The sequence below is a fragment of the Canis lupus genome, chromosome 5 (genome assembly GCF_048164855.1).
Source record: "Canis lupus baileyi chromosome 5, mCanLup2.hap1, whole genome shotgun sequence".
Taxonomy (NCBI): Eukaryota; Metazoa; Chordata; class Mammalia; order Carnivora; family Canidae; genus Canis; species Canis lupus.
The window spans coordinates 85,231,792-85,258,330 of record NC_132842.1 but is presented as its reverse complement, the minus strand read 5'-3'; the positions used below and the strand labels follow the sequence as shown (position 1 = coordinate 85,258,330).

Sequence of the window (26,539 nt, the reverse complement as noted above, 5' to 3'; positions counted from 1 at the left end):
CCCGCGCGGTGATGGATGAGCCGCCCCGGGGCCGCGCTGGGGAGCCTCGGGCGCACCGTGGCGGGGCGGGGCGGGGCGGGGGGCGCCTGCCTGTGCGCGCGGGCGGGGGCCGGCAGCGCTGCCTCCCTCGGGGGCCCGGGACCCGCACCCGGTAACGGTCTGAAGGCCCCGTGTCCCCCCCGCAGGGCGACCCCCGCGGGAGCCGCCCCGCCCGCGCACTGCTGGAGCCCGCAGAGGCCCGGGCGCCCCTCGCCCCTCGCCCCTCGCCCCGGGCCCGGGCCCGCGCCTTCCTTCCGTCCGTCTGCACAGGCGCCCCGGCCCCCGCCCCCGCGCTCGGGGCAGCTCCGGGCCGGCCCGTACGCACCGGGAGGAGCGGGCCGCCCGGCTGCGCCCGCCTTTGTCTGGCTCCTTTGTCTGCCCCGCGCCCTCGCCGCGCCGGCGCCCGGGCCTCTGGGGAGCGGCCCCCACCGCGGGGCGCAGCTGCGGGGGCGCGCAGGCCGGGAGCGCGCGGGGTCCTCCTGGCCCGGGGCTGCCCCTCGCCGGTCCGCCGCGCCCCGCCCGCCCGCGCGCCCCTCCCCTCCCCTCCCCTCCCCTCCCCGCCCGCCCGCCCGCCCCGCCCCGCGCTCCAGCCCCGCTCGGCTCCGGCGCATCCTCCCGCCGCCCGCGCACCTCTCCACGCCGTCCCGCGGCGCTCGGCTCCCGCAGGCGCTCGGCCCCCGGCCCACAGGTAAGCCTCGGCCTCGGCCCGCCCCCGGCCCCGCCCCCCGCCTCACCTGGCCGCGGGCCCGGACAAAGGTGGGCTCCGCGGCGCGCTCGGGGCGGGGGGCGGGGGGCCGCGGCCCGGGCGCCGTCGGTGGGAGCGTCCGCCGCCCGCGTGTCCGAGGGCTCCCGGCCCCGCCCGCGCACCTGCCGCTCCCCTGCGCGCCCCCCGGGACCGCGTCTCTCTTTGTCTCTCTGTCTCTGAGTCTCTGTCGCCCCGGCCGGGGTGGGGGGGGCGCCGCTCCGAGACGCTCGGGAGACCCCCGAGCCCCGGGCCCCGGCCGGCGGCCCCCGCCCCTCCCGGCTCCCGGGGCTGCCGCGCGTCGGGGAGGAGGCCGGGTGCGCCCCGACGGCCGCGCAGGCCCCTCCGCCCGCTTCCCTCCACCCGCGCCCGGGCCTGTGCTGCGGCCGGAGGCTGGCCGCGGGCTTCCCGCCAAGTCCCCCTGCCCCTGCGCCCCGGCCCGCCTGCGCCTCCCTCTGGGCCCGCCCGCCGCTGCCCCCCGCCCCGCCCGGGCTCCCGGGGCCCCGCGGGTTCAGCACCCTGCCCCGGGCTCAGGCGGACAGGGGCCCCGGAGCCGGCTCGGACAAAGGAACGCATCTCTCTGAGCCTCAGTGTCCCCCTCATAAGGCGGGGATGGTAGCACCTGCCCACGGGGATGTGTGTCCCGACGGTGCCAAGAGCGCGGTGGATGCCAGCACAGTACACACCTGCTGGCCATGGGGGGCTCCAGGCCCCGGCTGCGGTGGGATCGGGGCGCCCCAGCGTGGGGGGACGCATCACCAATCCAAGGCTTAGAGACGCTGCGGAGAAACAGGCCGATGCCCCCCTCCCTCCCCCACAGCCCCCGCCCACAGCAGGGATCGGCTCTCACAGGCGCCGTCCTCTCTTCCCGCTCTCCTCTCCGCCTGTCCTAAGAGCAGCTTAAAAATCAGGGCGAAAAGGGGTCTCCGCTTCCAAAATGGGATGAGTGTCACTATGTCAACGTTGCCACCGCTGGCTGTTCGTCATGAGGCATCCACGTGGCTCATTCCCGACTCCGAACCTCTGTCGCGCCCTGATGCCTTTTTTAATGCCGCTAGCTCACAAGCCGTTCCCTTTCCTCGGGGGGCCTCGTCTTGCTGGATCCCGGACCCGCTGTGTGATGGCCCAGAGCCGCCGACCATCATGTTGCCTCTGTCCTCATAACAGGTGACACGCCACCCCTGGAGCCAGCAGGGATAGGGGCCAAGTGGCTCGATGAGGGCCACTTCCCCAGAGGGAAGCCTTCTCCCAGCGGCAAGTTCTAGGCTCCCCTGGCTAAGTTCTTGTTTTCAGCCCCAGCCAGGGCTGGCCACCCGAGCCTTTCTCTTAGAGGGGCGAGAACAGGACTAGGGACACAGGCACACCCGTCCAGCCTCCTGCTCGCCATCCTGGCAGACAGGCCCAGCGTCGGCAGCCAGGGCCCTCCTGCCCTCTCTGCCCCCCTCCGGCCACAAACTTCCTCCGGAGCGCCCAGAGCCCAGCAGCCCTGCAGCCCTGCAGCCCCTCACAAATGTGCTCAGAGCCTCCTTCCTCCTCACCATTCAGTCCACCCCCTCCCCCAGCCCTAAATCCTTCAAACGGCTCCCTGTTGCCACTCAGTTAACAACTCTACTTGCCTCCCACAATACTCTGCTCTGCATCTCCGCTGGCAGCGGGAGGGGGGCTGAGCGCCTCCACGGCGGGCTCTTCCCTCCACCTCACACGTTGCCCTGCCCTGAGCTCTGCAGAGCCGCCCCCGGCAGCCCAAGGCCAGCTGTCCCCTCTTGCGGGGAGCCCCCGGAGCCCCCTTCCTCCTCGTGGTCTGTGCTTCGCTGGGCGGGGCTGAGCCTCGTTCCCCTTGTGGTCCCAGAACGCACAGGGGGTGCTCCGTGCACACGTGGTCTAAGGAACGGAACCCTTGGTCACGGGTTAGGTGTGACCTGAAAATTGCAAGCCACGGGTTGTCCCTGGATCCTCGCTGGGCCCTGCTGGCCAGACAGGGGCAGGGGTGGCCTTGGAGCAGAGGGCCGTGGCTGGGAAGGTTGAAGCAGGAACAAGGCACCTGGAAAGTTGCCGAGGTCCTCGGGGCTCTTCATCCTTCTGGAGGATGAGGATGATTTCTGTGCCTGACTAGAGACGGGGAAGCCGCTGCCCAAGTCCTGCAGGGTGGGCGTGAGCAAATCCCACTGATGGTTTACCGGCTCTGTGACTCACTGGTCTCAGCCAGGAGTGTGATGGAGTGGGGACTTGCACCCGGGCCTCCCTGATTCTGCAGCCTGGGGAGAGCAGGTGCTCCCTCCAGAGAAGGGTCCTGCGGGGAGGTGTTCCCGAGGGGAGGTGTCATACGAGCAGCCCTGTTCTGGCCCTTTCAGGTGACACCTGCCTCTCTTGCTGCCGCAGCCCCTCTACCTGTCTCCCACCAGCCCCTCCTCTTGGGGGGCTGTTTGGCCCACAGAGCACAGGCCCTCCCCCAGGAAGGACACAGCCCCCCCAGGAAGGACACAGGCCCCCCAGAAAGGGCACAGGGCCTCCAGGAAGGGCACAGGCCCCCCCCGGAAGGACACGGGACCCCCCAGGAAGGGCACAGGCCTCCCCAGGAAGGACACAGGCCCCCCAGGAAGGACACAGGCTCCCCCAGGAAGGACACCGGCCCCCCAGGAAGGACACTGGCCCCCCAGGAAGGACACAGGCCCCCCCCAGGAAGGATACAGGCCTCCCCAGGAAGGGCACAGGCCCCCCCCAGGAAGGACACAGGCCCCCCAGGAAGGCTGTGGGAGGACGGCTGAACCCTTGGGGCTAGAGGGCCCGCCCCTCGCCACCACCGGGTCCCAGCGTGGGCAACTGTCCGTAGCACAGCACCAGGGAGTGGCATTGGCCATCTGGTACCCGGCAGTGGCTGGGCGTGGGGGCGCAAGGCCTGAGTCCCTGCTAGAATCCAGAGCGGGTGAGATGAAGTCTCACCTCTCGAGACTACGAGTTGACGCTCTCTGCGCCGGGCCCCGGTTAAAGCCCCCAGCGTGTGCCATCCTCGAGTCACAGCACGCGCCCTGGTGTGGGTCACCACGTGTAGCATGAAGCGTGGTCACGACGCTGCCTTTGGAGTCAGAAAACTGTGAGTTCAAGTCCCAGCTCGCCACGTCCTCTACCGTGGAACCCTGGGCAAGTCCCTCAAAGCTTTGTCCCACGGTTGAGTCACTTTTGTCCACTTCAAAGGGCTGGATCAGAGGATGCAACGTGGAGCTCTGGGCCCAGCTTGCGAAATGGCCGATAAGCGATACTGTCACCACATTCCTCTTGCAGACGTGGGCCTGGAGCCCAGGGAGGTTAATCGACTTGCCCAGGGTCGCGCGGCTGTTAGCTGCTGGAGCCGGGATTCCTCCCCAGGCTTGCCCGGCACCAGGTGTCTCCGCTCCACGCTGGCCTCTGCCCCGAGCCAGCAGCAAGCATTTTGTCACTTGATGATTAAGGGACGGGGTCCCACCAAACAGCAAGTGGTGTTTCATTGTCTGGATACCAAGATAATGAAGTTTGGGGAAGAGGGAGCCGGAGGATTGGTTGGCGGGGAGGAGGGGTGGCAGAAGGCAGGACTCTGGCGGGACCTGGTGGGACCCCTGGGTGGGCGGCAGGGCTCTGGCCGCCCCCCAACTCCGCAGCGCTGTGTAGGTTTTTTGAGGTGTGAGGCCTTGGGGGGTTGCAAATTCCCAAAGCTACTGTTGGAAACAATGTAAGCAGATGGGGCCGCCCCGCCCCGGTGGGGAAGCCAAACCTCATTTGCCGAGACAATGGTCCTCTCCAGGCAGGCCTGGGCCTGTGGGGCCCCACCCCCTCGGAAGCCATCCATCACCCCACGAGGGCCGAGGACAGGGCCACCTGCGCTTGCCCCCCAGGCACAGATGCACACACACTTCCAGGCCCCCCCGGCCCCCCACTCGCAGCCCGCGCTCTCCCTCTCCTCCCCATAACTGGGGCTACTGCTTATTGGCCCCTTCTGGGGACTGCTCATTTCTTATGCCGTTGCCTCTCCTCCTGGCATTTTATAGGAGCAGAAACTGAGGCTCAGACGGGTTCAATGACTCGCCCCGGGTCACACAGCCCTTCGCGCTCCACTCCGTGGGGCTCAGCTTAAGGGATTTGGGCCACGTCTGAGCAGGGAGCCGGATGCAGGGCTTGGTCCCAGGACCCTGAGGTCTTGACCCAATAACACAGATGCGTGGAGCCTGAGCCGCAGGTGCCCCCCCCCCCCCCCGACATCTGCATTTGAATCTGGAGGGAGGGCAGGGGACTTCGTCTTTGCCCACAGATTAGAACCTCTCCAGTAAAGGATGTGTTTCTCCATGTTCTGGGAACTTCCAAGGCTGGGCCTGCGTCTGTTCTAGCAGGCTGGGGGCAGCAACTGGATGGACGGCTGTGGACCGCAGGCCTCCTTGGGGGACGGGCCGAGAGCTCCGTGGGCAGGAGCCGTGTCTCTCTTGGCCTCGGGGAGTCCTACGCAGATCCCAGGCCAAGGCAAGACCTGCACCTCCCCTACCGCCCTCGGGGCTCCCTCGGGCCAGGGCTAGTGTCCCTGCGCTGGGACTGGCAATTTCCAGAGCAGAGACCAGGTCTCCGCCTCAGACTGGAGCAGGCTCTTTACATGACCTCCAGGTCCTGCCCCCGGAGGGGCTCACAAGGGGTGACCGCCTGGTGTCACTCTCCCCTGCAGTCTGTGGTCACTCTCCCCTCCCCTTGACCCCTGGGATGGCCACCCCCATTCTCCAGGGGTCAAGATGCACAGGCCTCTGCCCGAGGCCAGGTTGGCTCAAGGCCTAGGGGAGGGTAGGCCGAGCTCCGAGCTCCGGCTGCTCTGAGGCCCCTTCCTACTGGCCACGGAGGGAGAGCGGTAGGGACTAGTCGGGACTGCCAGCCCCCGGGGCAGCGCCCCGCCACTCATCTCCTTGCTGGAGCACCTCCTAGACCTACCTGGGCCCCATGCATACCCACTCCCCCCGCCCCCATACACACAGGCAGGAGTACTGATCTCCCAAATAATCCCACCTCCTGGCAGTCTGCTGATCCCATTTCACAGACAGGGATGCTATGACTCATGAGGAGGTCTCATGGTGGGAGGAGCTAGAGGGACAAAGTCTAGTCTCAAAATGCCTTGGGAAGAGCCCAGCCCTTGAATTTAGGAGCCACCTGCCCCTCTTCCACCCTCATCTAGGATATGTAACAGGGTCTTTTTGCGGTAGGGGGAGGCTTAGTTTTCTTTTTCTTTATTCATGAGAGACACAGAGAAAGAGACAGAGACACAGGCAGAGGGAGAAGCAGGCTCCCTGCAGGGAGCTCGATGCGGGACTCGATCCCAGGACCCCGGGGTCACGCCCTGGGCTGAAGGCGGACACTCAATGCCTGAACCACCCAGGGGCTCCTAGGATATAACAGTTTTGATTGAACAAGCAAAATTACCCATTTTCCCTCCCTCCAAAGGAGTCCGGGATCTGCTCCCAGGAGCCCCGGCTCTGTGGCACCCACGCGCCCCAACCTGAGCTGCGGCCGGGGCAGCCCCACTGTTCTCAGAGCAGGAGGGCCTGGGATGGCCACCCCCATTCTCCACTAGCCCTTCTAGGAGGCGGCCAACCTGCTGAGAAGGGGGCGCCCGAGGGAGGGGTCCGGCAGATGGCTTCCAAGCTGGGACGTTCCTAGTCTTCATGGACGTATGGGAACGTAAAGCCCATACGATCCCTGCAGCAGAGTCCATCCCAAGCGCTCCTGCTCCCGGGCTCCCAGGCTGGGGGTCGGGGCTGGGGGCCCAGAGCTCTTTATATGTTCAGGAATCATCTCTTGTCTGCGGAGCCGGTGGCAGCAATGTGGGAGGAATGTTTTGGTGAAAAGCGGGAGAGCGGCGGGGAGTGAGGGGGCTGTTCTGGTCACACGGGAAACACGGCAGGGAAGGAGGCCAGGGTTTTATGGCGGGGGGACACCTGCATGGAGGCCGGGCCCGCCTGCGGCTGCTGCTCTAAAAAACAATTCAGGGGCGCCTGGGGGGCTCGGGGGGGTGAGCGTCTGTCTGCCTTTGGCCCCGATCGTGATGCCAGGGTCCTGGGATCAAGTCCCGCATCGGGCTCCCTGCTTTGTGGGAGCCTCTCCCTCTGCCTCCGTCTCTCTCTGTCTCTCATGGATAAACAAAGTCTTAAAAAAAAAACAAACAAGAACAGAATTGGGCCCTCGGTGCTCAGGATCCCGGGTGGGGGCTGTGGGCTGCGCTGCCTGGCCACACGGGGGCCGTCCGCCCCTGAGCCCATGGGCTCACCTGGCCGAGAGAGCCACGCGGGGGCCGGGCAGCCTGCTCGGGGTGGGTCAGCGTGGCCTTCCCAGCTGGGCTCTCAAGGGAGCAAGATCCCGGGGATGTTTCGTGGCCTCTCGGGGGTCAGAAGGCCCTTCCTGCGCAGGTTTAGGGCTGGGTAGTGCCGTCCAGTTCCTCACGAGCTGGGAGGTATTCCAAGGGAGGCGTTTCGGGTGACCCATGGAGAGGGCCATTTCGAGGCATGGGGTGTGGCCCCCGGAGAGGCAGGAATTGGGAGCCCTCCGCGGCCAGCCCCGCGCCGCCTTCCCTGAAGAGGTCTTGAGAGATGGAAATGCGCCAGTGTCCCAGGGAGGCCCGTGCTGGCGTCGGGGCGCACGGCCCAGCCCCTCTGGGGACAGTGTGTCCTCTGAGCCCTCGCCACCTCACCACGGGCCCCTCGCCCCTGCCGGCTAACTCTGGATCCTGGAGGCTGGTACCTGTCGCCCCTCCCCACGGGGACCCGTCGCTTAGACAGACATGGAGGCTTGTCGCCCCGGGTGGGGAATCCCCGGGCTCCTGGGCAGACCAGGCCCCGAGGCCTCCCAACCTGCTGACCCCGGGGCTCTTCCTCCCCGAGTCCCCTCACCCCGACGTTTTGAGCAGAGCAAATCCTCCCCGTGGAGTCTTCATAACCCGAGCACGGGAAGCCTACAGGCCGTGTTGTGCAACCGGAGCCCCCCACGGCCCCCACCCGCAGCCTCTCCCCGGAAGCCCCGTGCGCCCCGTCTTATACGGACACAGCGTCAGGGCCCTGGCGGCCAGGCCGGCGTCAGCCTGGTGCGCGGACATGCGGGTGACCACCGCTAGGCGCCCGGTCTACGGTGCGGCCTTGAAGCGGGTCCGCGCGGAAAGAGAGCTGCTCCCCAGTGGTGCGAAGGCACCCGTGGCCGTGGGCGGCACCTGTCCCGGGGAGGCAGGCGTCCACCTGGCGGCGGCGGTCACACCCGGGAGACCCTGGAGTGGGCACACAAGTAGCCGCAAATGGGCACAGTCGTTCTTCGAAACGGCTCACCTTGCGTCCCTGGGTGCCCTGCGGGGCCGCGGGGAAGCCCGAGCTGTGCTCGTGTCGGGAGTGGGGCAGAGGACGCATCTGAGAGCGGCTGCCGTTCCCGCTACAGCTTTCAGGGTCGTTTAAAATATATTTTTAAGAAATGACGTCAGAACCAGGTGATCCAAGCACCCCTGGCGGCGATGGGCCGCTTTCCCACGGGAGGAGGAGAGCCAGGGCCCGGCGGGGGCTGGGGGGAGGAGGGGCTGCGCGGCCAGGGTCTCCGGCGCCGGCTACGGGCTGCGGCCGAGCTCCACGATCCTCGGCTCCGTCGGAGCGCCGCTCGTATTCGGGGCCCCGATCCCCGCCGGACGCCCCTCGGCCGGCTCTGCTCCCACCGCCACCCGCTCCCCGGCCCCGGGCCCCCGGCGCAGCACGCAGCGGGCGAGCCACTCGCCAGGCAGGAATGCGAGCCCTGCAGCGGCCCCGGGGTGCCCAGGGCAGCCCAGCTCCACAGATGTCCATTGGGCGGGTGGGCCTCGAGCCCCCCTAGTCTCCCGGGCCCCAAATGCCAGGCTGTCGGTGCCGGGGGGGGGGGGGGCGGCGGGGCTCCGGAACCGAAGCAGGCTCCAGGCTCAAGTCGTTGGCTTCGCTTGCACATGCAGCCTCTGGATGGAGACAGGTCACAGGCCAACCATCCCCACCGAGTAGGGACAGTGGAAGGACACGGCGATCTTTCCCCTCCGTCCCCAGCTGCCGGTGCCCAGTCCCCCTCTTGGGCCCTGACTGCACTCACAGCAATCACAGACCATGTGGGGGAGGCAGGGGGGACCCTGGTGAAGCTCAGTGCACCGACAGTGGCGTGAAGGACTGTCCCGTGTGTGCTGGGCGAGCGTCGTGTACGGCTTACCCCCCCCCACCCCCCGCAGGCTCTCAGCTTCCTCCTTGTATAAACGTGGAAAATGACCCGCTGCCTAGGGCAGTTGGGAGGACGCGGGGAGAAGTGGGCGAAATCTAAGGGCCCGGGCCCCGCAGGCCCCAGGAGCCGCGGCTCCTATGATCGCGTTTGCTTTTGTTCTGTTTTGCTTTTAATGAGTCACTGAGATCTCACTTACGGGGGGGCTGTCCCTGGGCTGTGGATGGCCCCGGGGTCCCTGGACGGCCTCATCCAGGCTGCTGGGGAGGGGCTCAGACCAGGCCCGGGAGAGCAGACTTGGTGAGCCGAGCACCTGCCGAGCACCTGCCGCCCCTTTCTGCCTGGATGCTCGGCGCCTCGTGATGCGGCCTCCAACTGGCTCAGAGTGGCAGAAACCGTTGGCGCCCCTCGTCGCCGCGGATCCCTGGCACCACTTCTGTAGCACATCCCACGTGTCCTGGGCGGCGCTTTGCCAGGCTGGCATCGTGGCCGCGGGGCTGTGCCAAGATCCGCGTACAAATCCTGTGGGCTGGGGGAGAGGGCCCCATCAGCCACGCGGGCAGAGCGCTGCCAGGATCCCCCGCCCTCACTCCAGCCCTCGATCACTCGCTCGCAAGCACACGCACGACCACACCCTGAGAATGTATTTATGATCCTCTGCTCGGTGGTCAGTTTGTTCTTAGTCCACTTCCATTCTGATCTATTAGCGCCCATTATTTGCAGGGTCTTTTTTTAAAGATTTTTTAAAAAATATTTTATTTATTCATGAGAGACACAGAGAGAGAGAGAGAGAGAGAGAGAGAGGCAGAGACCCAGGCAGAGGGAGAAGCAGGATCCATGCAGGGAGCCCGACGTGGGACTCGATCCCAGGACCCCGGAGTCACGCCCTGAGCCAGAGGCAGGTGCTCACCCACTGAGCCACCCGGGTGTCCCTATTTGCAGGGTTTTATAGATGTGATAGGAACAGAGGGAAGAGTGGGACGGAGCCCCCTAGGATCAGAGTCTTGTGAAAAGGCAGGTTGCTGCAGCACAAGACGGCACGCGGGGTCCTTCAAGAGCTGGACAGAGCCGTGTGGGAGCACGACAGGGAGCCCTTGTCGCTGGGACACTGACAAGCTTCCTTCCTGGAGGAGAGGACATTTGGGACGGACCGCAGAGGACGGGCAGGATTTGGACAGAGAGATGGGGGTGGAGGGAAGAGGTGGTTTCAGGCAGAGGGAACGGCCCAAGTGGGAAAGACACAGGGAAGGTGGGGTGTGTTTGGGGCCCAGGGAAGAGCCCCTGTTGGCTGTGAGGTTGGGGGGACAGTAGAAGTCAAGGCTGCAAAGCCAGGTCAGGATCACATCCTCCAAGGTCTTGAGCGCCAAGGTAAGGAGTCCACGGTTAAAGGGGAAGGCCTTAGGGAGCCAAGGACCGTTTTAAGCGCATGAGGGTCCCGGTCAGAGGAACGGTCAGCAGTGGGGCCAGGCTGGGGCAGGACGGGGCTGATAGGGTCTGGGCAGAGGCATGGCTCCCGCACGCTGAAACCCCCCGGGCTTGCCCCAGGCTGGCGTGTGCCTGATTTGTGGGGGGCAGTGGGCGGGAGGGGACAGGCGGCCCTGGAGTCGCTGGGGTGCGTTGAGATCTGCAGCCGTTGGAAGAGTCGTGGCAGGAGGACTTCAGGGGGCCAGACTGACGGCCGTGGACGTGATGCCCCGGGGTGTGGGGGGCCTCCTTCCTGGCGCCACCTCCAGGACTCTGCCTGCCCCCCGTCCCCCGGGCTGCCCGGCCCTGTCTCCCAGAGGCCCCTCGGGGTGCGGGCCTGGCTCTGCCCACCCCTCCTCCCGCGAGCCTCTCTGCTCCGGCCCTTCTGCCGTGACCTGCCTCCCGCCCTCTACCCCCAAGGGAGGGGGGGTTCCCAAACTGCCATCCCGTGACATCACGGGGGCGCCCCCGGCCTTCTCCCAGGCCATTGTCCCCCGAGACACAGGCCGGGCCTGGCGGGGACAGCATCCCACTCGGCCCCAGAGCCTTTCTCGTCGCGGGAGTGCGGAGGCTGGCCAGGCCCCCCTGGAGAGCGGCCTGCACCTGCCTCACCCGGAAAGGGGTTCCAGGGGTCCCCGCGCAGAGCAGTCCTGCACTGGCAGGCCGTGGGAGGGCCCTCCTCCCGCCCAGCCGCTTCGGGAGCTCTAGAGCCGCCCGGCTGCCCCCCTGGGCCTCCGCAGCCCCTTCCGGAAGGGCTGCAGGGGAGGCTGGCGGGGGCACCCTCCTGGGGGTGAGGCAGGGGCGCCCGGGACAGCCGGCGGGCTGCGTGCTTTACCTTCTCCGCGGCGGAGGGGTCATGCCAGGGCACCCCAGGGTCCCACATGGCTCCCAAGGGTGTGCAGGCAGCTCGGAGCTGGGAGGTGACCGGACGGCCTCTGTCTCCGTGTCTGTGGTCCCAGGGGAGCAGAGCAGAGGGTGGTGCTGGGGACTGGGACTCACGGGGGACCAGGCCACCCCAGGGGGACGAAGGGAGAGCAGGATAAAGGACGGTGGGGGCCAGGCAAGGTGCGAAGACCTGCTGCCCCCTGCCCCCCCCACCAGCCTGGTCGGCCTGGCCCGGGGGGCTCCAGCCTCCCCGCCCGCTCCAAGGGCCTCACTGGGAGCTGGCTGACCATGAGGCTGGTGGGGGAGCAGGGGGTGCGGGGGAGGTGGTGACGGGGCAGCTCCAGAACCGAGGAGGCCGGGGAGAGACCCGGGAGTGACCACAGCCCCACCAGCCTCTCCTCGGCCCTGGGCCATCACATGGCCACAAATCCAAGGGAACGGTCGCTAAGCGCCTTGGCCGGCCTAATGGGGTACGCGGGAGGCCCGGGAGGCCGTGGAGCTTCAGTCAGCCTGGCCAGCCTGTTGCCGGACCTGTCGGGGCGCGAGAGCCTGGTACGGGGGTGGGGGCCGCGGCCAGGGCCACGGGGGATGGGCCCCGGGCTTCGGCAGACACCCCACCCTCCCCCAGCCAGGGGACGTCAGGGGTGCTCCCCCCGGGGCCCCGCGTGTGGCGGAGAACGGAGGCTTACCCCGACGGTGGTGGGGTGGTGGTCGGGTGGGCTCACCCCCCACGGCCGCCGTCGGAGCCCAGCTCCAAGGTGCTCGGCCCCAGCAGGGTCGGCGGGGGTCGCAGCCGCCGGCCCCGGGAGGAAAGCGAAGGGGAGAGACAGGACTGGGCTGTCTCGGGGCAGCCACGGGCGAGCGCCCGGGCCCAGACACGGCAACGACACGTGCGGCGCTTAGTCTCGGCTCCGGAAAACGCTGGGAGCCCCTCGAGAGCCGCGGGGAAGGAGCGAGTGATAGAAACTCCCGTGAGCGCTGAGCCTGACGCTGAGTCCAGCCCCGGGGACAGGCCCGCCTCTGGGCTCAGAAGGACTCGGCCCTTCCGGGGGCTTGGCGAAGGGGCCAGGTATGCGCGGAGAAGGGAACGTTCTAGACTAATCTGGAACCTGCCTGGAGCTTGGACTCTAAACCAGGCCTTCCAGCCGGGGCACCCTGGTCTCCCCGCCGGCCTCCAGGGCGCCCCGACCCCGGCCGCCGGATTCTGCAGCCCTGCGGCCCCGGGGGCGTCTCCACAAGCTGCCGAATGTCCCCCGGACAGAGCCCCCTCCGCCCCTGCTGAGCCGCGGGCCCTAACGGGCACGGAGGCGGGGAAGCAGGCGACAGGGGCTGGCTGCACCGGGCCTCACGGGCTGCTCCTCTTCCAGACCAGAGCCCATGGCCGGGCCCGGCACCCACGCTGTCCCCGTGCTGTTCGCCGCCCTCCTGCTGCTCCTGGAGCTGCGCCCGGCAGGCTCCCTGGGCCCCGGCGCCCCCGCGCGGAACCTCCCCGAGAACCACATCGACCTCCAGAGCCCGGCGCTGTGGGTGCCGCAGGCCAGCCACCACCGCCGCCGGGGCCCGGCCAAGAAGGAGCGGGCCCAGGACGGGACTGTGGCCTCCACCACCAGGCAGGCCTCCAGGCTGCCCGGGCAGAGGCCTGCGGGCCTGCTGCAGGACGAGGACCCGCTCCTGGGGCTGGCGCTGCCCTACCCTGAGAAGGACAACCGGCCTCGTGGGTCAGAGAGGGTCAAGAAACGCGGCAGGGAGCACAAGAGGCGCAGGGAGAGGTTGAAACTGCACAGAGGTAGCCGGAGGTCTGCCCTGGAAGGGGGGGCACGGAGGAGGGGGCCGTGAGGGAAGTGAGGACCCTGGGAGGACGTCGGGAGCCCCGGAGAGGGCAGGCACTGAGCCCCCGGGGGGGGTCTCTCTGAGGTCAGAGTGATGCGATGGGGGCGCCGGGCGAGGCCGGGTGGTGGAGCTTGGGGGAGGAGGGAGGCATAGCCGTTGAAGCTCAGCCCGAACAGTGAAGGATCCTCCTCAGTCAGGAAGTTCCCCCTTGTGTCTGACCTAAATCCACCGCACTGTGAGCCCCGGACAGAGATGCACTAGCTCGGGGGCCCCCGTGCGCATCACTGACCCGCGTCCAGGGCTCAGACCGGGCGCCCAGACGCTGAAGCCAGGTGTGCCCAGGCCGGGGTTGTGGCCCTGCCCCTTACCAGCTGTGCCCCGGGGCAGGTCAGCCTCCCGTGCCTCAGTTTCCCCGTCTGCATGAGGACGATGGCCCCGCGGACCCTAGTGTGGAGTCCTAGATGACTCAGACGCTTGGGAGGGCAGCCGGCAGGTCGGGCGTCACAGGCCAACCCTGGACTTGTTCTCAGGCTGGGATCCCCGTTCTCCAGGCCGGACCCAGATGAGCTGGGGAGAGATGTGCTGTCGTACCCACCCCCGCCCCGTGTGTCCCCTGGGGTGCTCCCCGGCTCCGACTCTCCCCCACATCCCCGAATGCCCGTGAGGGCCTAGCTGCCCCCTGGCCGGCCGCCCCCGCCCTGTGCCCGCTCAGCTCCCAAACAAACACGTCCCGGCAGGTGCCCCCCCCCCACGCCCTGCCCCGGGCGGCTCCTCCGGGGGCAGCTGGCCCCGAGGCCACCTGGCAACCTGGGCTCCCGAGTCCCTTGGCGGACCAGGTCCCACAGATGTGAGATGGGTGTTGTTGCGCAGGAGGAGAGACAGAGGCTCGCCCCCCGCCCCCGGCCTGCAACAGCCGGGCTTGCTTCCCCGCCAGGCCTGCCCACCCCCGTGGGCGGCACACTCAGGAGGGCCCAGCTGACTCGGCCCCCACCGCCGGAGCCGCGGGTCAGGCTGCGGAGGGGACGCCGGCATCCTCGAGGACGCTGGGGCCGTCAGCTCATCCCGGCTCAGCGCCGGGCCCCAGCTGCATGGGGCCAAGGGGACCCCTAAGTGGGGGAGGAGGCCGTGGAGGTCTCCAGGCCAGGTCCAGCCCTGCTCACGTGCCATACAGCTCCGGTGACTGGGTCCCCATTGCCCCGTCTATAAAATGAATGGGGTGGATTTACTGGTCCCCGAGTCCCCTTTTGACTCTTTGGGACTTGTTTTTGGGGCTTGGGGTGGCCTCAACTGGCCCAACCAAACGTACACTCGGAGCTTGCCTGAGAAGGAGGCGAGGATGAGTCCAGGCGCCCCGGCTTCTCTCAAAGTCCCTTTGTTCTTGACCCCCCACCCTGCCGCACCCTGCACGCTGTCCCCTCCGCACTCAACCTCCCGCTACGGCCCTGAGTCTTGGGAGGTGGCATCAGTGGTTAAAAGGCATTGGCTTCGTGCTCAGAGGGATCTGGGTTTGAATCCAGGCTCTGCTGCTGCTGGCTGCTGGCTGACCTCTCTGCGCGTCAGTCCCCCCATATGTGAACCTGAAGGAGCACCCAGGTCCTAGGCGAACCCCAGGAGAGGGGTTAGATAGAGTAACACCCCTAAGGAAGGATCCGGCCCACGACGGGGCCCGGCACACAGCAGGGTGACGATCGTCACCGCGTAGGAAGCACCTGTTCATAGAGGATAAGCTGCGGCTCCTACTTGTCCAGGTCCTCTCCCCCGCGATGCCGCTCATCACGTTATCCCCCCACTCAAACCGCACCTCTTCCAGGAAGCCTCCCGTGGTCAATCCCACTTAGTTCCCATTTGTCGCACTTGCACCCAACCCGGCCTTGAACGTGCTGGAACGTTCCTTCAGAGAAAGCATCCTTGGGCCGACCGTCTCCCCAGCAACACCACAAGTTCATTCGCCACGTCCCCTCCCTCTTCTCTCCCCACCCCGCCGGCCCCTCATCACCTCCAGGAAGGTGGGCAGCAGGAGCGCTGGCTGAGCCCACGCCTGTCCCCCGGCCCTGCCGCCGCCCTGCTTGGGGCTGAAGACGGGCCTTGCCGTGGGCTGACGCGGATAAAGGCCCTGTTGCCCGCCCCGTGTCTCAGGCCGCGCCGTGCTCCGAGGCCCTAGCTCCCTGATGAAGAAAGCAGAGCCCTCCGAGGACCAGGCCCTGGAGGCCACCATGGAGGACTCCTCCACCAGCCTGGCCCCCACCATTCTCTACCTAACCACCTTTGAGGCGGCACCTGCCACGGAGGAGTCCCTGATCCTGCCTGTCACGTCCCTGTGGCCCCAGGTAAGGGGCCCCAGACCAGCCGGAGACGGAGGCCCGGGGGTGGGAGGCAGCTGGCCGAGGCCTCCGAGCCAGGGGGGCGGGCGCCTGTGCAGCCCAGCTGCACCCCAGTGCACGCTCTGTCCTGGGAGGGCTGCTACCGTCCGGGAGGAAGGGGTCCCAGGGGCTCATTCCAGGGACAGGCAAGGAAGCGGGTGCCAGCTCAGCACGCTGGCTCTGCGTGGGAAAGAGCAGGGGCCTCGGGGAGGAGCAATCCTACGTTTGCCCAAAAGTCCAGAGAATAATAATAGTAATAATTTAAAAAGCCATGTCCCCAGGGCGCCTGGGTGGCTCAGTCGGTCAAGCATCTGCCTTCAGCTCAGGTCATGATCCCAGGACCCTGGGGTCGAGTCCTGCATCTGGTGCCCTGCTCAGCGTGGGGGGCGGGGGGGTCTGCTTCTCTCTCTCCCTCTGACCCCCCCGTTCCTGCTCACACCCACACATACACTCTCTCTCTCTCAATGGAATACATAAAAAATCTTTTAAAAAAAACAACCATGTCCCCATGACACAGAATTAATAAACGTAAGTCAGCACTTTGAGCTATCTGCTTCAGATCTTCCAAAAATCCACATGGCGCACGCAAGCCCAGGTGGCAGACGGGCGCGCCGTCGGTGATTGTAGACGGACGGGCACGGAGGAGCTACTAGCATCATTCTCGGAACTAACAAGAGGCGCACCCTTCTTGGACCCCTTCTGTGGCTTTGAATTTTTTCCCAAATATGATTATTTAAGGTGATCAATAAAGTATATGCATAGAAGAAATAAGACTTTTTAAGCAGTAGGTCATTCTTACTCCCTTTTGGGTCTTGTTCCTCCCAGCCCTTGAGATTTTTTTTTAAGTTTCATTTTTAAGGGGCGCCTGGGTGGCTCTGTCGGTGAAGCGTCTGCCTTGGGCCCAGGTCACGACCCCGGGGTCCTGCTGCTGGGCGGGGGGGGGGACTCTGCTTCTCCTCCCTCTGCTCCTTTCCCCCTCTCACGCTCACTCTCTCTCCCAAATAGATAAATAGGATATTTTTTAAAAATTTATTCTTTAAGTCATCTCCACGCGCACCACGGGGCTCCAACTCACAGCCCCGAGGTCACAGTCGCACTCTGCACCGACTGAGCCTGCAGGCGCACCGCCTCCCCTTGAGATTCTGACAAAAGCTAGGGACCCTCTCCAAGGACCACCTGGCGGCGATCCACGCTGTCCAAGGCCTCCTGAGGCCCGTCGGTTGAGAGCCCAGCCCTCGAAGATGCCATTAGGGCCCATGTCTGACCCCCAGGACCGCCGGCCAGGGCTGTGAGCCCAAAGGAGCTGTGGCCTCAGGCGCCACAGAAGAGCTTTTTGGGGGGAGAGAAGGGGCGGGGAAGTGAGTGGGTGAGCAAAGGCCTCATCCAAGCCCCGCCCCCCGCAGCACAGGTGTAGAGACCCGCCAGCAGGTGCACCTGCCGCCCCAGCCGCTCCCCCACAGGCCCGGAGGGATATCACCGGCTGCACCACCCCTGCACCATCGGGCCCTCCCGCGGGGTGGCGGCTGCGCGGCCTGGGAGCTGCCTGAGTGCGGCTGGAGCGGGGCCTGGGCAGCTGTCCCCGTGTCCCCCCACCCCGGGCTGGGCTTCCAGGCTGGCCTCTGAGGATCCCTCCTTTGCCCTCGGGCTCTGGGGGCCCCCATTTCCGCTCCCGCTGTGGGAGCTCCAGGCCCCCCCTCGTGCGCTGTCTGCAGGCTCCGCCCAGGCCTGACGGGGAGGTAATGCCCACGCTGGACATGGCTTTGTTCGACTGGACCGACTACGAAGACTTAAGACCCGAAGTCTGGCCCTCTGCGAAGAAGAAAGGTATGTCCGCCTACCCTGCCAGCCCCGTGTCGGGGCGGGGGCCCCGGGGAGCCCAGCCTGACCTACAGATGTCCCGGGGGGGGCGAGGAGCGGAAACGGGAGCTGACAACGGGGTGCACATGTTGCTATCGGGCCCGATGGCGTGCTCGTGCTTTCCTCCGGCAACTCCTTTTACCTGCAAAAAACCCACAACCTGCTGGGTCTATCCTACCATCGATCCCATTTTAAAGAGGAGACAACTGAGCCAGAGAGGTGGACAGTCCTGTCCACGCGGCCCAGCGCAGTGGGGCAGCACGGGCCGGCGCTTGGTCGCTCTGGCCTGCGGGCGTCGCTTCTGAAGGCGCATCTTCTTGTCCCCAGAGAAACACCGGGGGAGACTCTCCAGCGACGGTAACGAAACATCCGCAGCTACAGGGGCGCCGTGCAACCACCACCAGGACTGCCTGCCAGGTACCTGAGCAGCGTCCACACGCAGGGCAGGAGGCTGGGAGCCGGGGGGTGGGGGGGTGGGGGGGTGGGAGGGGCGGGTCGGACGTCCCGGGGGGGGGGTGCCCCCCCAGATGACCGATGCTAACAGCCATGTGGGAAATCCCCATAGCAACCCGCGGAGAGGGCCCCTCCCATGGCCACTTTCCCCGGCCTGGAAGTGGAACCCCGGAGAGGCTGAGTGTCTCTGCTGAGGTCACACAGCCAGGAGGTGGCTCCGGCCGGGGCCTGTCTGGTCCTTAACCACTGCCCCACGCTGTCCCTCGACTTCCTCCTCCTAACACCTGCTCGGGCTTGATTCTGCCCTCGTCCCCTTAGGACGCTGCCAGGCCTGAGGGGCAGGTGCCGTCCCGACGGCCTCACCTGTGCAGCAGCTGCGCCCATCATCCCGTTTTGGCTGGCGTCCTCAACTCCTGGCCCTTGTTGGGTCCGTGGGGACCCCCCCGGGAAGCAGACACTGGGGTGGGGGGTTCCAAGTGCAGCAGGTTTACTCTGGGGGAAGAGGGCAGGCCTGTGAATGGCCTATGGGGGAGGGAGCCGGACTGGACCCAGAAACCGGGGAGGCGGTCTCTGCCAGCCCACGGGGAGCGCCAAGGCAGGGCTGCAGCCCACAGAGCCCACGTGGGCGGGAGTGGCCAGGCCTGGTCGCCCTGCTGTGCCCGACCCTGGCTGGGCTGCGGGGGAACCCGGGTGACATCGGCCCGGGGGTGCCTGAAGGTGCTGCAGGCCGCCGGCTGACTGCCCCTCACCTCCCGACAGCAAGAGGGGAGACCAAGCCCGCTTCCGCGGTGCCCCTGCCTCGGGCCTCCCCGGGACCTCCTTCTGGGCCGTCCGGTGGCTCCCCGGGGGCCTCGGTGTCCCCATTGTCGAAGAAGGTGTTGCAGCAGGTGTCCCCAGGGCCCCCCCAGCTGCTCTGGCCCCTCCTGCCCCGCCTGCGTGGGCCAGCTGGGGTCCCTGCCACCGGCCCCGCGGGGCCCTGGCCCTGAACATCCTCGGTGGTCCTGGTAGGGGGCCTTGTGCAGCAGGCGGCCCTGCCTCGGAGATCACGGATCTCCTGTCCGGCGGGACTGCGTGCGTGTCGGGGGAGGGTCTAGGCGGCTGGGCCGACCGAGCTTGCTGTGTGGGCAGGGACCTGCTGTGACCTGCGGGAGCACTTCTGCACGCCGCACAACCGAGGCCTCAACAACAAATGCTTTGATGACTGCATGTGTGTGGAAGGTGAGCCTGCGCCTGTGGGGCGGGGGTCCCCCGGTTCTGCACGGAATAGGGGCGGAGACGTCCTGGCAGAGGGCAGGCCGGGGCCGTGGGGAAGGAGAGGGTGGCAGGATCCCTTGGGAGCAGCGCCACTCGGTGCCTCCCCAGTCTGTGAACTCATGGAGTCTCGACTCCTGGCATCGTTTCTCAGATTTGCTTTCCTCGCCTCTTGAAACACAAGCTGGCGTGATCGCCGGCGAGATCGGAGGTGGGAGAGGGAGGAAGGGAGCGCGTGTCTCCAAATAAGACAGAATCTGAGAAGCCTGGCACTTTACCCCCGAATTCTACCCCGGGGCCGGCATTCCCGGGGTGAGAACGAGGGCTGGGCGGCGGTGGCGGTGGCTTTCCACCAGCCCGGCGGCGTCCTTCACGCTCCCGAGCTCCCGCCCAGGTGTGCCCGGCTCTGTGCCCAGCACGTCACTCCAGTTATCTCTCATCATCCTCGCAACCGTCCCAAGTTAGGACCTGTTACTGGCCCATTTCACGCCTGAGCCAACTGAGGCACGGAGAGGCTAAGCCACCTGCCCAAATTCACGCAGCTGGAAAAGTCGGGGAATACTTCTAATTTCGTCCTCCGAAGCATTTCCAGTATATGTGTTTGAAATAAGGAGCCCCCGCTTGCCGTCACTCGGCTTAGGACTTACCAGCTCCCACCAGTCCCGGCCGTCTTCCCCCCACTCAGCTCCCCGATTCCAGTCTGATTTCAAAGCGACTCTGGGGAGTGCATCTTCCACCTGCGAATATTTCAGGATATATCTCTAAAAAGATAAGGATTCCTTTAAAAAATAAAATACCGGGGCGCCCGAGCGGCTCAGCCGGTTGAGTGTCCGACTGTTGCTCTTGTCTCAGGTCACGATCTCCGGGTCGTGGGACTGAGCCCTGAGTCGGCTCCACGCCGAGTGCAGCCTGCTTAGGATCCTCTCTCTCCCCGTCTCTCTGCCCCCCCTCTTGCTCTCCCAGGCACACGTGCTTTCTCTCTCTCTCTTAAAAAAAAAAGTGAACAATAATTACTCAATATTGTTCAGTAGCTAAACGGTTGCTCACATGCCCTGAGTGGGAGAATTTGGTCTCCGCCCTTCTATTAACCATCCTGAGACACAAGCCCCGTTTTTGCTCAGATTAGCCTCAAAAATTATCTGCTGTGACAGCAATAAAGCTACTTGGGTCTAGTCAGTGAAGAGATATCTACCGAGTGCTCTCGAAGGTTCTGGACCTTTGAGATGCCGGGGCAGAGAGAACTGGCAAGCGGCTCCCACGGATTCCATTCTAGCGAGATGCGCAGATATTAAGCAAATAAGGCGACAAGATGTCTTTAGAAAGAAATAAAGACTCCAAAGAAAATCAGGGTGGTCCGATGAGGAGTCAGAGTTGTTTTAGAAAGGACAGCGGGCGGGAGGGAGGTGTGGACCCGGCCACCTGAGGATGGAGGGTGCGGGGAGCAAGGGAGGGCCCCACCCATGCAAGAAGCAGGGCAAAGGCCAGAGTGAGGCTGGCGTGTTGGAGCGCCCCGGCCCACGGTGGCCCACAGAGAAGGTGGCTGGAGGGGCAGGGCGCGGGGGATGCTGGCGGAGACCATCACGCAGGACCTGGCTTGATTTATAACGTAGGGCGTCGGCCGGCTGTACACTGGGCAGTGACCTGGCCTGCCTGCGGGCCTCTGGGGGCAGGAGCGGAGGCCGGGAGGGCCCATGGAGGTGAGGGGATGGAGGCAGGCAGGGGTGGCGAGGGGCGGGAGATGTGGAAACGACCTCCAGTTACCTGTGTGCAGGGCTGAGGCCCCATTTCACAGAGCAGGAGACTGAGGGGTGCAGGGGGCAAGAGGGCAGTGCAGCCCGGGGAGTCCCGACAGCACTGAGGTCCCCTCACAGCTCCTGGGCCCCTAGGTCCACCCCGGCGCCCAGGTGAGGGGATGCGGCCCTACTGAGCTGCACGTGCCAGGTTGGTCCGGGCTGGGCGGCCCCTCTGGCCAGGGAGCCTTCCTTCCTTCTTTCCTGCCCTGGACCCTCTCCAGGCCACCCCCGAAGCCCCTGCAGCTCATTTCCTCTGATCCCTCTGGGTCAGAAAGGAAGCTCTTGCTTCCTCCCTGGAGACTTAGGTTCCAGAAAAGAAAAAAGAAGCTGGAAGTGACCGCCCAGGCGGCTCATGAGAGCCGGTCCAGGAGGAGGCTGTCACCAAGGTGCCACGCGGGAGGGACTCCCGGCTTCCTCAGCCCAGGGTCCTCGGCCAGCCTGGGTCGTGGACGGTTCTGGAAGGACTTCCATGGGAGCCAAGCACTCCTGCTCGTGAGTCCCTGGCCGCTTCCCAAGTGTCACTCGTGTGGCCCCATGACCCAGGTGTAAACTCCAGGCCCCTGAAAGCACAAGCTTCACAGCGGTTCCTTTATCCTCTCGGGAGCGACACGAGTGGATCCTAGAGTAGCCACGTCCTCTGCCCCCGGGGCCACGCCTGACCTGAAGTGCAGGGATTGCTCGGGCCACACTCACACCACCCAGCAGGGGTGGCCTTCTGAAGCCTCGAATGAAAAATATGCTTAGCCGTGTCTCCCAGGGGACGCCTGTGGCCACGACAGACAGAGCTTCGGCTCCGACCCCTCCCCGCGGTGGCCAGGAGGGCCACGCCCACGCCAGCTTGAGTGGTCGGGGAGGGTCTCCGAGACCTCAAGGCCCCAAAGAGGCCAGTGATGCAAAGCTTGGGCCAGGGAGTTTGGCTGCGAGAACAGCAAGTGCAAAGGGCCTGAGGCAGCACATGGCTGGGTGTTGAGGAAAAGCAAGAAGATTGTGTGGCTGGAGCTCGTGAAGAGGAGAGCGGACGGGAAGGGGCAGACAGGAGGCAGGTCCAGGTCCCGGGGGTCTTGCAAGCCAGAGAGGGAAGTTTGGATTTCCTTTTGAGTATGGGGGCGGGGGTCGTGGGGGGTTTTATAGGGGAGGTTGGAGTCCGCCTTCCTTTGTCACTTTTTTTAACAGACCCTGCATCCTCGAGGCATCGCCGCTGGAACAGCGTCGGGCTCTAAATAGCCTCGAGCTCCATCTGTCTCTCCTTCCTTTCGCCTTTTTAAAGGCTTTTTTAAGCCGGCTGGGCTGGGCTGCCAGTGGGGACGGGGCGGGCGGGTTGTGCGGCAGAAGAGGAGGGCGCGGGCTGGGGGCGCCCCTGACCCCTGCCTCCCTCGCTCAGGGCTGCGCTGCTACGCCAGGTTCCACCGGAACCGCAGGGTCACCCGGAGGAAGGGCCGCTGCGTGGAGCCCGAGACGGCCGACGGCGACCAGGGGTCCTTCATCAACGTGTAGCAGCCCCGCGGGGGGCGCCCCCCACCGGCCTGGGGACCCCGCAGGTTTGGAGAAGCCGGACGTTTTGTTGACAGCTAGTGGGCGACCCGATGGGGCCCAGAGACCGGGGCTGCGGGCTGGAGCCCGGGACCCTCGGCCGGGAGGGGAGCCCCACGCCAGCCGCCCCCCACTCCTGCCCCCCGTCCGCCCCAGTTCCCGCCACGGCGGTGTGGGGAGCGCCCCCCGCGGCCCGGCCTCGGCACTGCAGCGGCCTCGAGTCCACGGAGAGACTTCCCTCGACGGGAGGAACTGCCCGAGACTCGCGGAAGCCGCAGCCGGGGCCAGAGGCTCCGTGTCGCAGGCGCGGCCCAGCACGGCCCTGCGTTGTCTCCCCACTGAGCTCCCACAACGACCGTCCAGAGGAGGCATGACCGCCGTCTTCCAGGCGGGGAGACCGAGGCAGAGCCCGCTGGGACTTGTCCAGGGTCCCAGATGGATGCTCCTCACACCTCACCCTGTAAGGGCCCCCGGGGTCTGACTACCACGCAGATTCCGGTTGGGTCGAGTCTGCGTTAACAGGCTCCCGGGGTGGGGGGGCGGCCGCGGGGAGGACCCCGCTGAGAGCACCCGGATCCTAGGGAGCAAAGCCGTGCCGAGCTGGAATCTGCTCCCGGGCCAAGCGTGTGGGGCTCCCCGCCCGCATCCCTGCCTCCCCACAACCGGAGGCTCAAGCCGGCCCCCCCGCGGCCTTCAGTGAGACGCGAGCGTTCCCCGGCGGCCCCGTCACCGCCGCGAGGTCCGCGGGGCCCGGAGGTGCTCTTCCTTCCTGGACAGAGCGTGCGGCGTCTTCAGCACCGCTGGGCCCCCTCCCGGTAAGGCACGCCGCGGGCAGATTGGCCGCTGCCCCTGGACGCGCTGTCCTGGGATCCGACGTGTTTGGGGGAAGGACCGCAGTGCCGTTCCCCGTCCTGCGGCTCGCTCGCCCGTCCCAGGCCAGGCGCCCTGACGTTGCTCTGACAGCCTCTTTGGCTTCTGTAGTCCATGCCCTTTGGGAATCCAGTGCCGATATGGACGCAAAAAAAAAAAAAAAAAAAAAGCAAAAATGCACACGTTGTGCACGTGCAGCCACTTTGCACACAGCCTCCATGGCTCCCGGCCTCCCGCGGACCCTCTCTAGACCCCCCACCCACGCTTCTGCAGCAGAGCCTACTGAGGAGCTGGGGCCCCTGGGAGTCCGGGTGCTGCCTGCAAGTGTCTGCCCCCCACAAGCTGGACCCCCGCTGCCCCAGCACATCTGGCCCCGGGGGTCACTTCGGGAGGGCCGCTTAAGTGCCCCCTACTCCTGGTCGGCCCTCTGGTCCCGGGCCAACCAGGTTGCAAAGGACAAAAGCCTTCCTCGTCCACATTCCCGGCCGGCCTGGACGCCTGCCGAGGGCCCACACCCGCGGGCCTGGGCTGTTTGCTCCCCTGGGAAAACCAGCCAGGGTCAGGGGCCTGGCACCAGCAGAGCAGAGACATCTAGGAGAAACCAAATATCCTTGCTCATTGCTCCCTGTCCACGTTCCACGGGCAAGGAGTCCTCGGGGTGGGGGCGAACGAGGCGAGATGAAAGCCGGCTACCGGGAAACCGAACCCGCGGCGGCTTTGCCAGAGGGCACCCAGGCAGCGCCCGTGCTCTGCGTGTCTTGGGGGGCGGCTGACTGGAGACTGTGACGCAGCCCCGAGGGGGCAGGCCACAGGCAGGACACGCGGCAGGGTTTACGCGTGGCCTTGCATGTGTCAGGGGTGGGGGGTGGGATAACAGGGTGGCCCCGGGACATCAACAGCGGAAAGCACGAAGGGCAGGACAGCGAGGGCCCCGGGGAGCTGTGCTCATGCACCAGGGCAGCTCCACGGCCGGACGGCCGGCGTCTAGCTCTCCGCGAAGAGGGTGGGTGCAAACCTCCTAACACCAGGGTTAGAGACCCCAGAGCCCCCCAGTTCTTCCTTAGGTCTCTCTTAAATTTGTTTGGCAAGTGCAGAGGTCACTTCCCCTTAATCCGGGGTTTCAGCAAGTTTTGACCATAAAGGGCAGGTAAATATTTTAGGTGTGGTCCAATAAAACGGTTCACGGACGCTGAGATTGGAATTTCATATGCTTGTCACATGTTCCGGATACTACCCTTCGTTTGATTTTCCAAAGCCCACTTAGAAATGTAGAAAGCCCCTCCTGACTTGCAGCCGCAAAGCCGGCGGTGGGTTGGATGTGGCCCACGGGGCCGTCGTTTGCAGGTCCCTGCTCTGGTTGGCTGTGTCCAGCGCGGCTCACGTTAGAATACTTTGGGGAGCCCTCGAAGGAGCGGGTGCCAGGCCCCTGCACAGATGCCGGTTCCACTGGTCTGGGTTGTGTCTGGGCTTCGTGTGTGCGAGGCCCCCCAGGCGGGGCCTGAGCTCCAGGCCCCTCGACCCCGCGAGTGCCTGCCGCTGGCGACAAGCTAGTGCCGGGGTGTCGGGTGCGCGGCCCCCGCAACGGGATCCGCTTTGCAGGGTTGGGGGGGCAGGGAGCACCCAGAACCCTGCCCGGAACGAGTTTATAGGACAGCAGAACAGCAAGGAGAGTGGGTGCTTGGGGGGACCCAAGGGGAGCCAGGGAAGCAAAGCCGTTAGGATTTCGCGGGGCGGCCCGTCACCGCCTTGATGACCTGGCCTCCCGTGGGCGGCAGCGAGCATGCGCGTGTGCATCTGTGTGTGCATCTGTGTGTGCATCTGTGTGTGTGTGTGTGTGTCTCAGGGAGGGGGCGGCAGAGTGAGAACCGGAGACCTCCGCTGCAGGGAGTGTGTTCTGAACCGAGTCCGGGCGGGTCTGAAGTCGGATCCTCAGCCTCCTCTGGGCGCAGGAGGCTCGGGGTGGGCCGGCAGCGCGGCATCGGGCCGGGGCTCGGCGGGAGTGCGGGGTCCCGGGCCCCAGCCCAGCCCCGCTGACCCCGAGCTGCTGGCGGTGCTGGCCGGGGCAGGGGGGACGGACATCAGGGTTTTAACAAGTTCCCGGGCCGCTCTTGGGCACAATGAAGCGTGAGAGACCCAGGTCTCGGACACATAAAGGGACACAGAAGAGGTGGATGGTCGGGGACGGCTGGCGATTCAGGGCGTCTGCGTTCAGCCGGGAGCCGCAAGTCCGAGGTCTGGTTTGCCGACTTAGCGACCAGCGGGGACCAACTTCCGGGCCCGGGGCCCTGCCTCCCGGGCGGGGGCCTCAGGCTTTGGGTTTTCCGACTCTCCGAGCTTCCCTGGGGTCCTGTGCCTCCTCCTGAACGTGTGGGGCGGCGGGGTGCCGTGCCCCGTAGTCCTGTGATGACGTGTTGCATGTGTTCTCTTGAGCTGTAAATAAAGAGCGATGGTTGTCGAGCTGCCTCAGTGTCTCTCTCTGCCTCTCCCCGAGACCATCCGGGGCAGGCGGGGAGCACGTTCCCTGCGGGGCCCCGAGTATTTCCTCCACCACGTCTTCGAGCATTTGCGCTGAGCTCAGCGGGAAACAAGACCGTCTCTGTCCTCAGCTGGACCTCTTCGTGCTCCTTCCGTCAGACCTCTGGGTGGGAATTTGGTATCTGCACCTCCCTCTCCATTTTAGGGCTGGGGCAGCCGAGGTCGCAGCAGGCCGGCCTCAGTCGGGGCCTGGGTGGCCACGTGCAGTGAAAAGCAGACGCCGACTCCCCCCGGAATGGGAAGGATAAAGCGCCGCCACCTGACGCGGGGCCTGGGCAGGCTCAGATGGCATCCTGGGAGAGGGCATGAACTGGCCAGGGGGTGGCCTGGCTTGGCACCAGGAGGGCCGTCGCTTATCTCGGTGGCAGCTCCAGCCAGCGCCACCCGGCTCCGCTGAGCTCCCTGCCAGGCCTGGCTGAGGGCAACACAAAGCGAGGCTGCATCGCCGCTCTCGGTGCCTCCGCGTCCTGAAGCCAGGGGGGTCCAGGCTCTCCTGAGGGCTGGGGTACCACAGAGGAGGGAGGCCCCCAAAGGCCTGCTTGTCCCTCTGGGACTCTCCCTGCCCAAGCACCACCGAGGGACTGTAGCCTGGATGGAGGCGGGACGGGGAACCCCCTAATCCCGGGTTTCCCAAAACGTGGGCCTGGGACTCCCAGCATCAGGACCCTCCGGGCTGGGCGGGGAGGGGGGGCGCCCAGGTGGTGGTGAAGCGGTGAAGCATCTGC

The 26,539-nt window shown here is 66.1% G+C and overlaps 1 protein-coding gene across 1 annotated transcript; it reads left to right on the top strand.

Annotated features, from left to right (window-relative positions):
• Positions 1-618: 618 nt before the first annotated feature.
• Positions 619-25,734, top strand: DRAXIN (dorsal inhibitory axon guidance protein). The gene is made up of 7 exons (XM_072828391.1): positions 619-727; positions 12,703-13,121; positions 15,302-15,492; positions 17,238-17,349; positions 17,710-17,799; positions 18,964-19,053; positions 22,261-25,734. Exons 2-7 carry the CDS (start codon positions 12,713-12,715, stop codon positions 22,371-22,373), a joined length of 1,005 nt encoding a protein of 334 aa, XP_072684492.1. The 5' UTR covers positions 619-727; positions 12,703-12,712; the 3' UTR covers positions 22,374-25,734.
• The last annotated feature ends 805 nt before the right edge of the window (positions 25,735-26,539 follow it).

What these genes read in the sequence shown, in the direction of transcription:
- DRAXIN (XM_072828391.1), top strand. Translation starts at nt 12,713, where the DNA reads ATGGCCGGGCCCGGCACCCACGCTGTCCCCGTGCTGTTCGCCGCCCTC. An exon ending in GAGGTTGAAACTGCACAGAG is followed by an intron (nt 13,122 to 15,301) that starts GTAGCCGGAGGT and finishes CCCGTGTCTCAG; the next exon opens with GCCGCGCCGTGCTCCGAGGC. An exon ending in TCACGTCCCTGTGGCCCCAG is followed by an intron (nt 15,493 to 17,237) that starts GTAAGGGGCCCC and finishes CGCTGTCTGCAG; the next exon opens with GCTCCGCCCAGGCCTGACGG.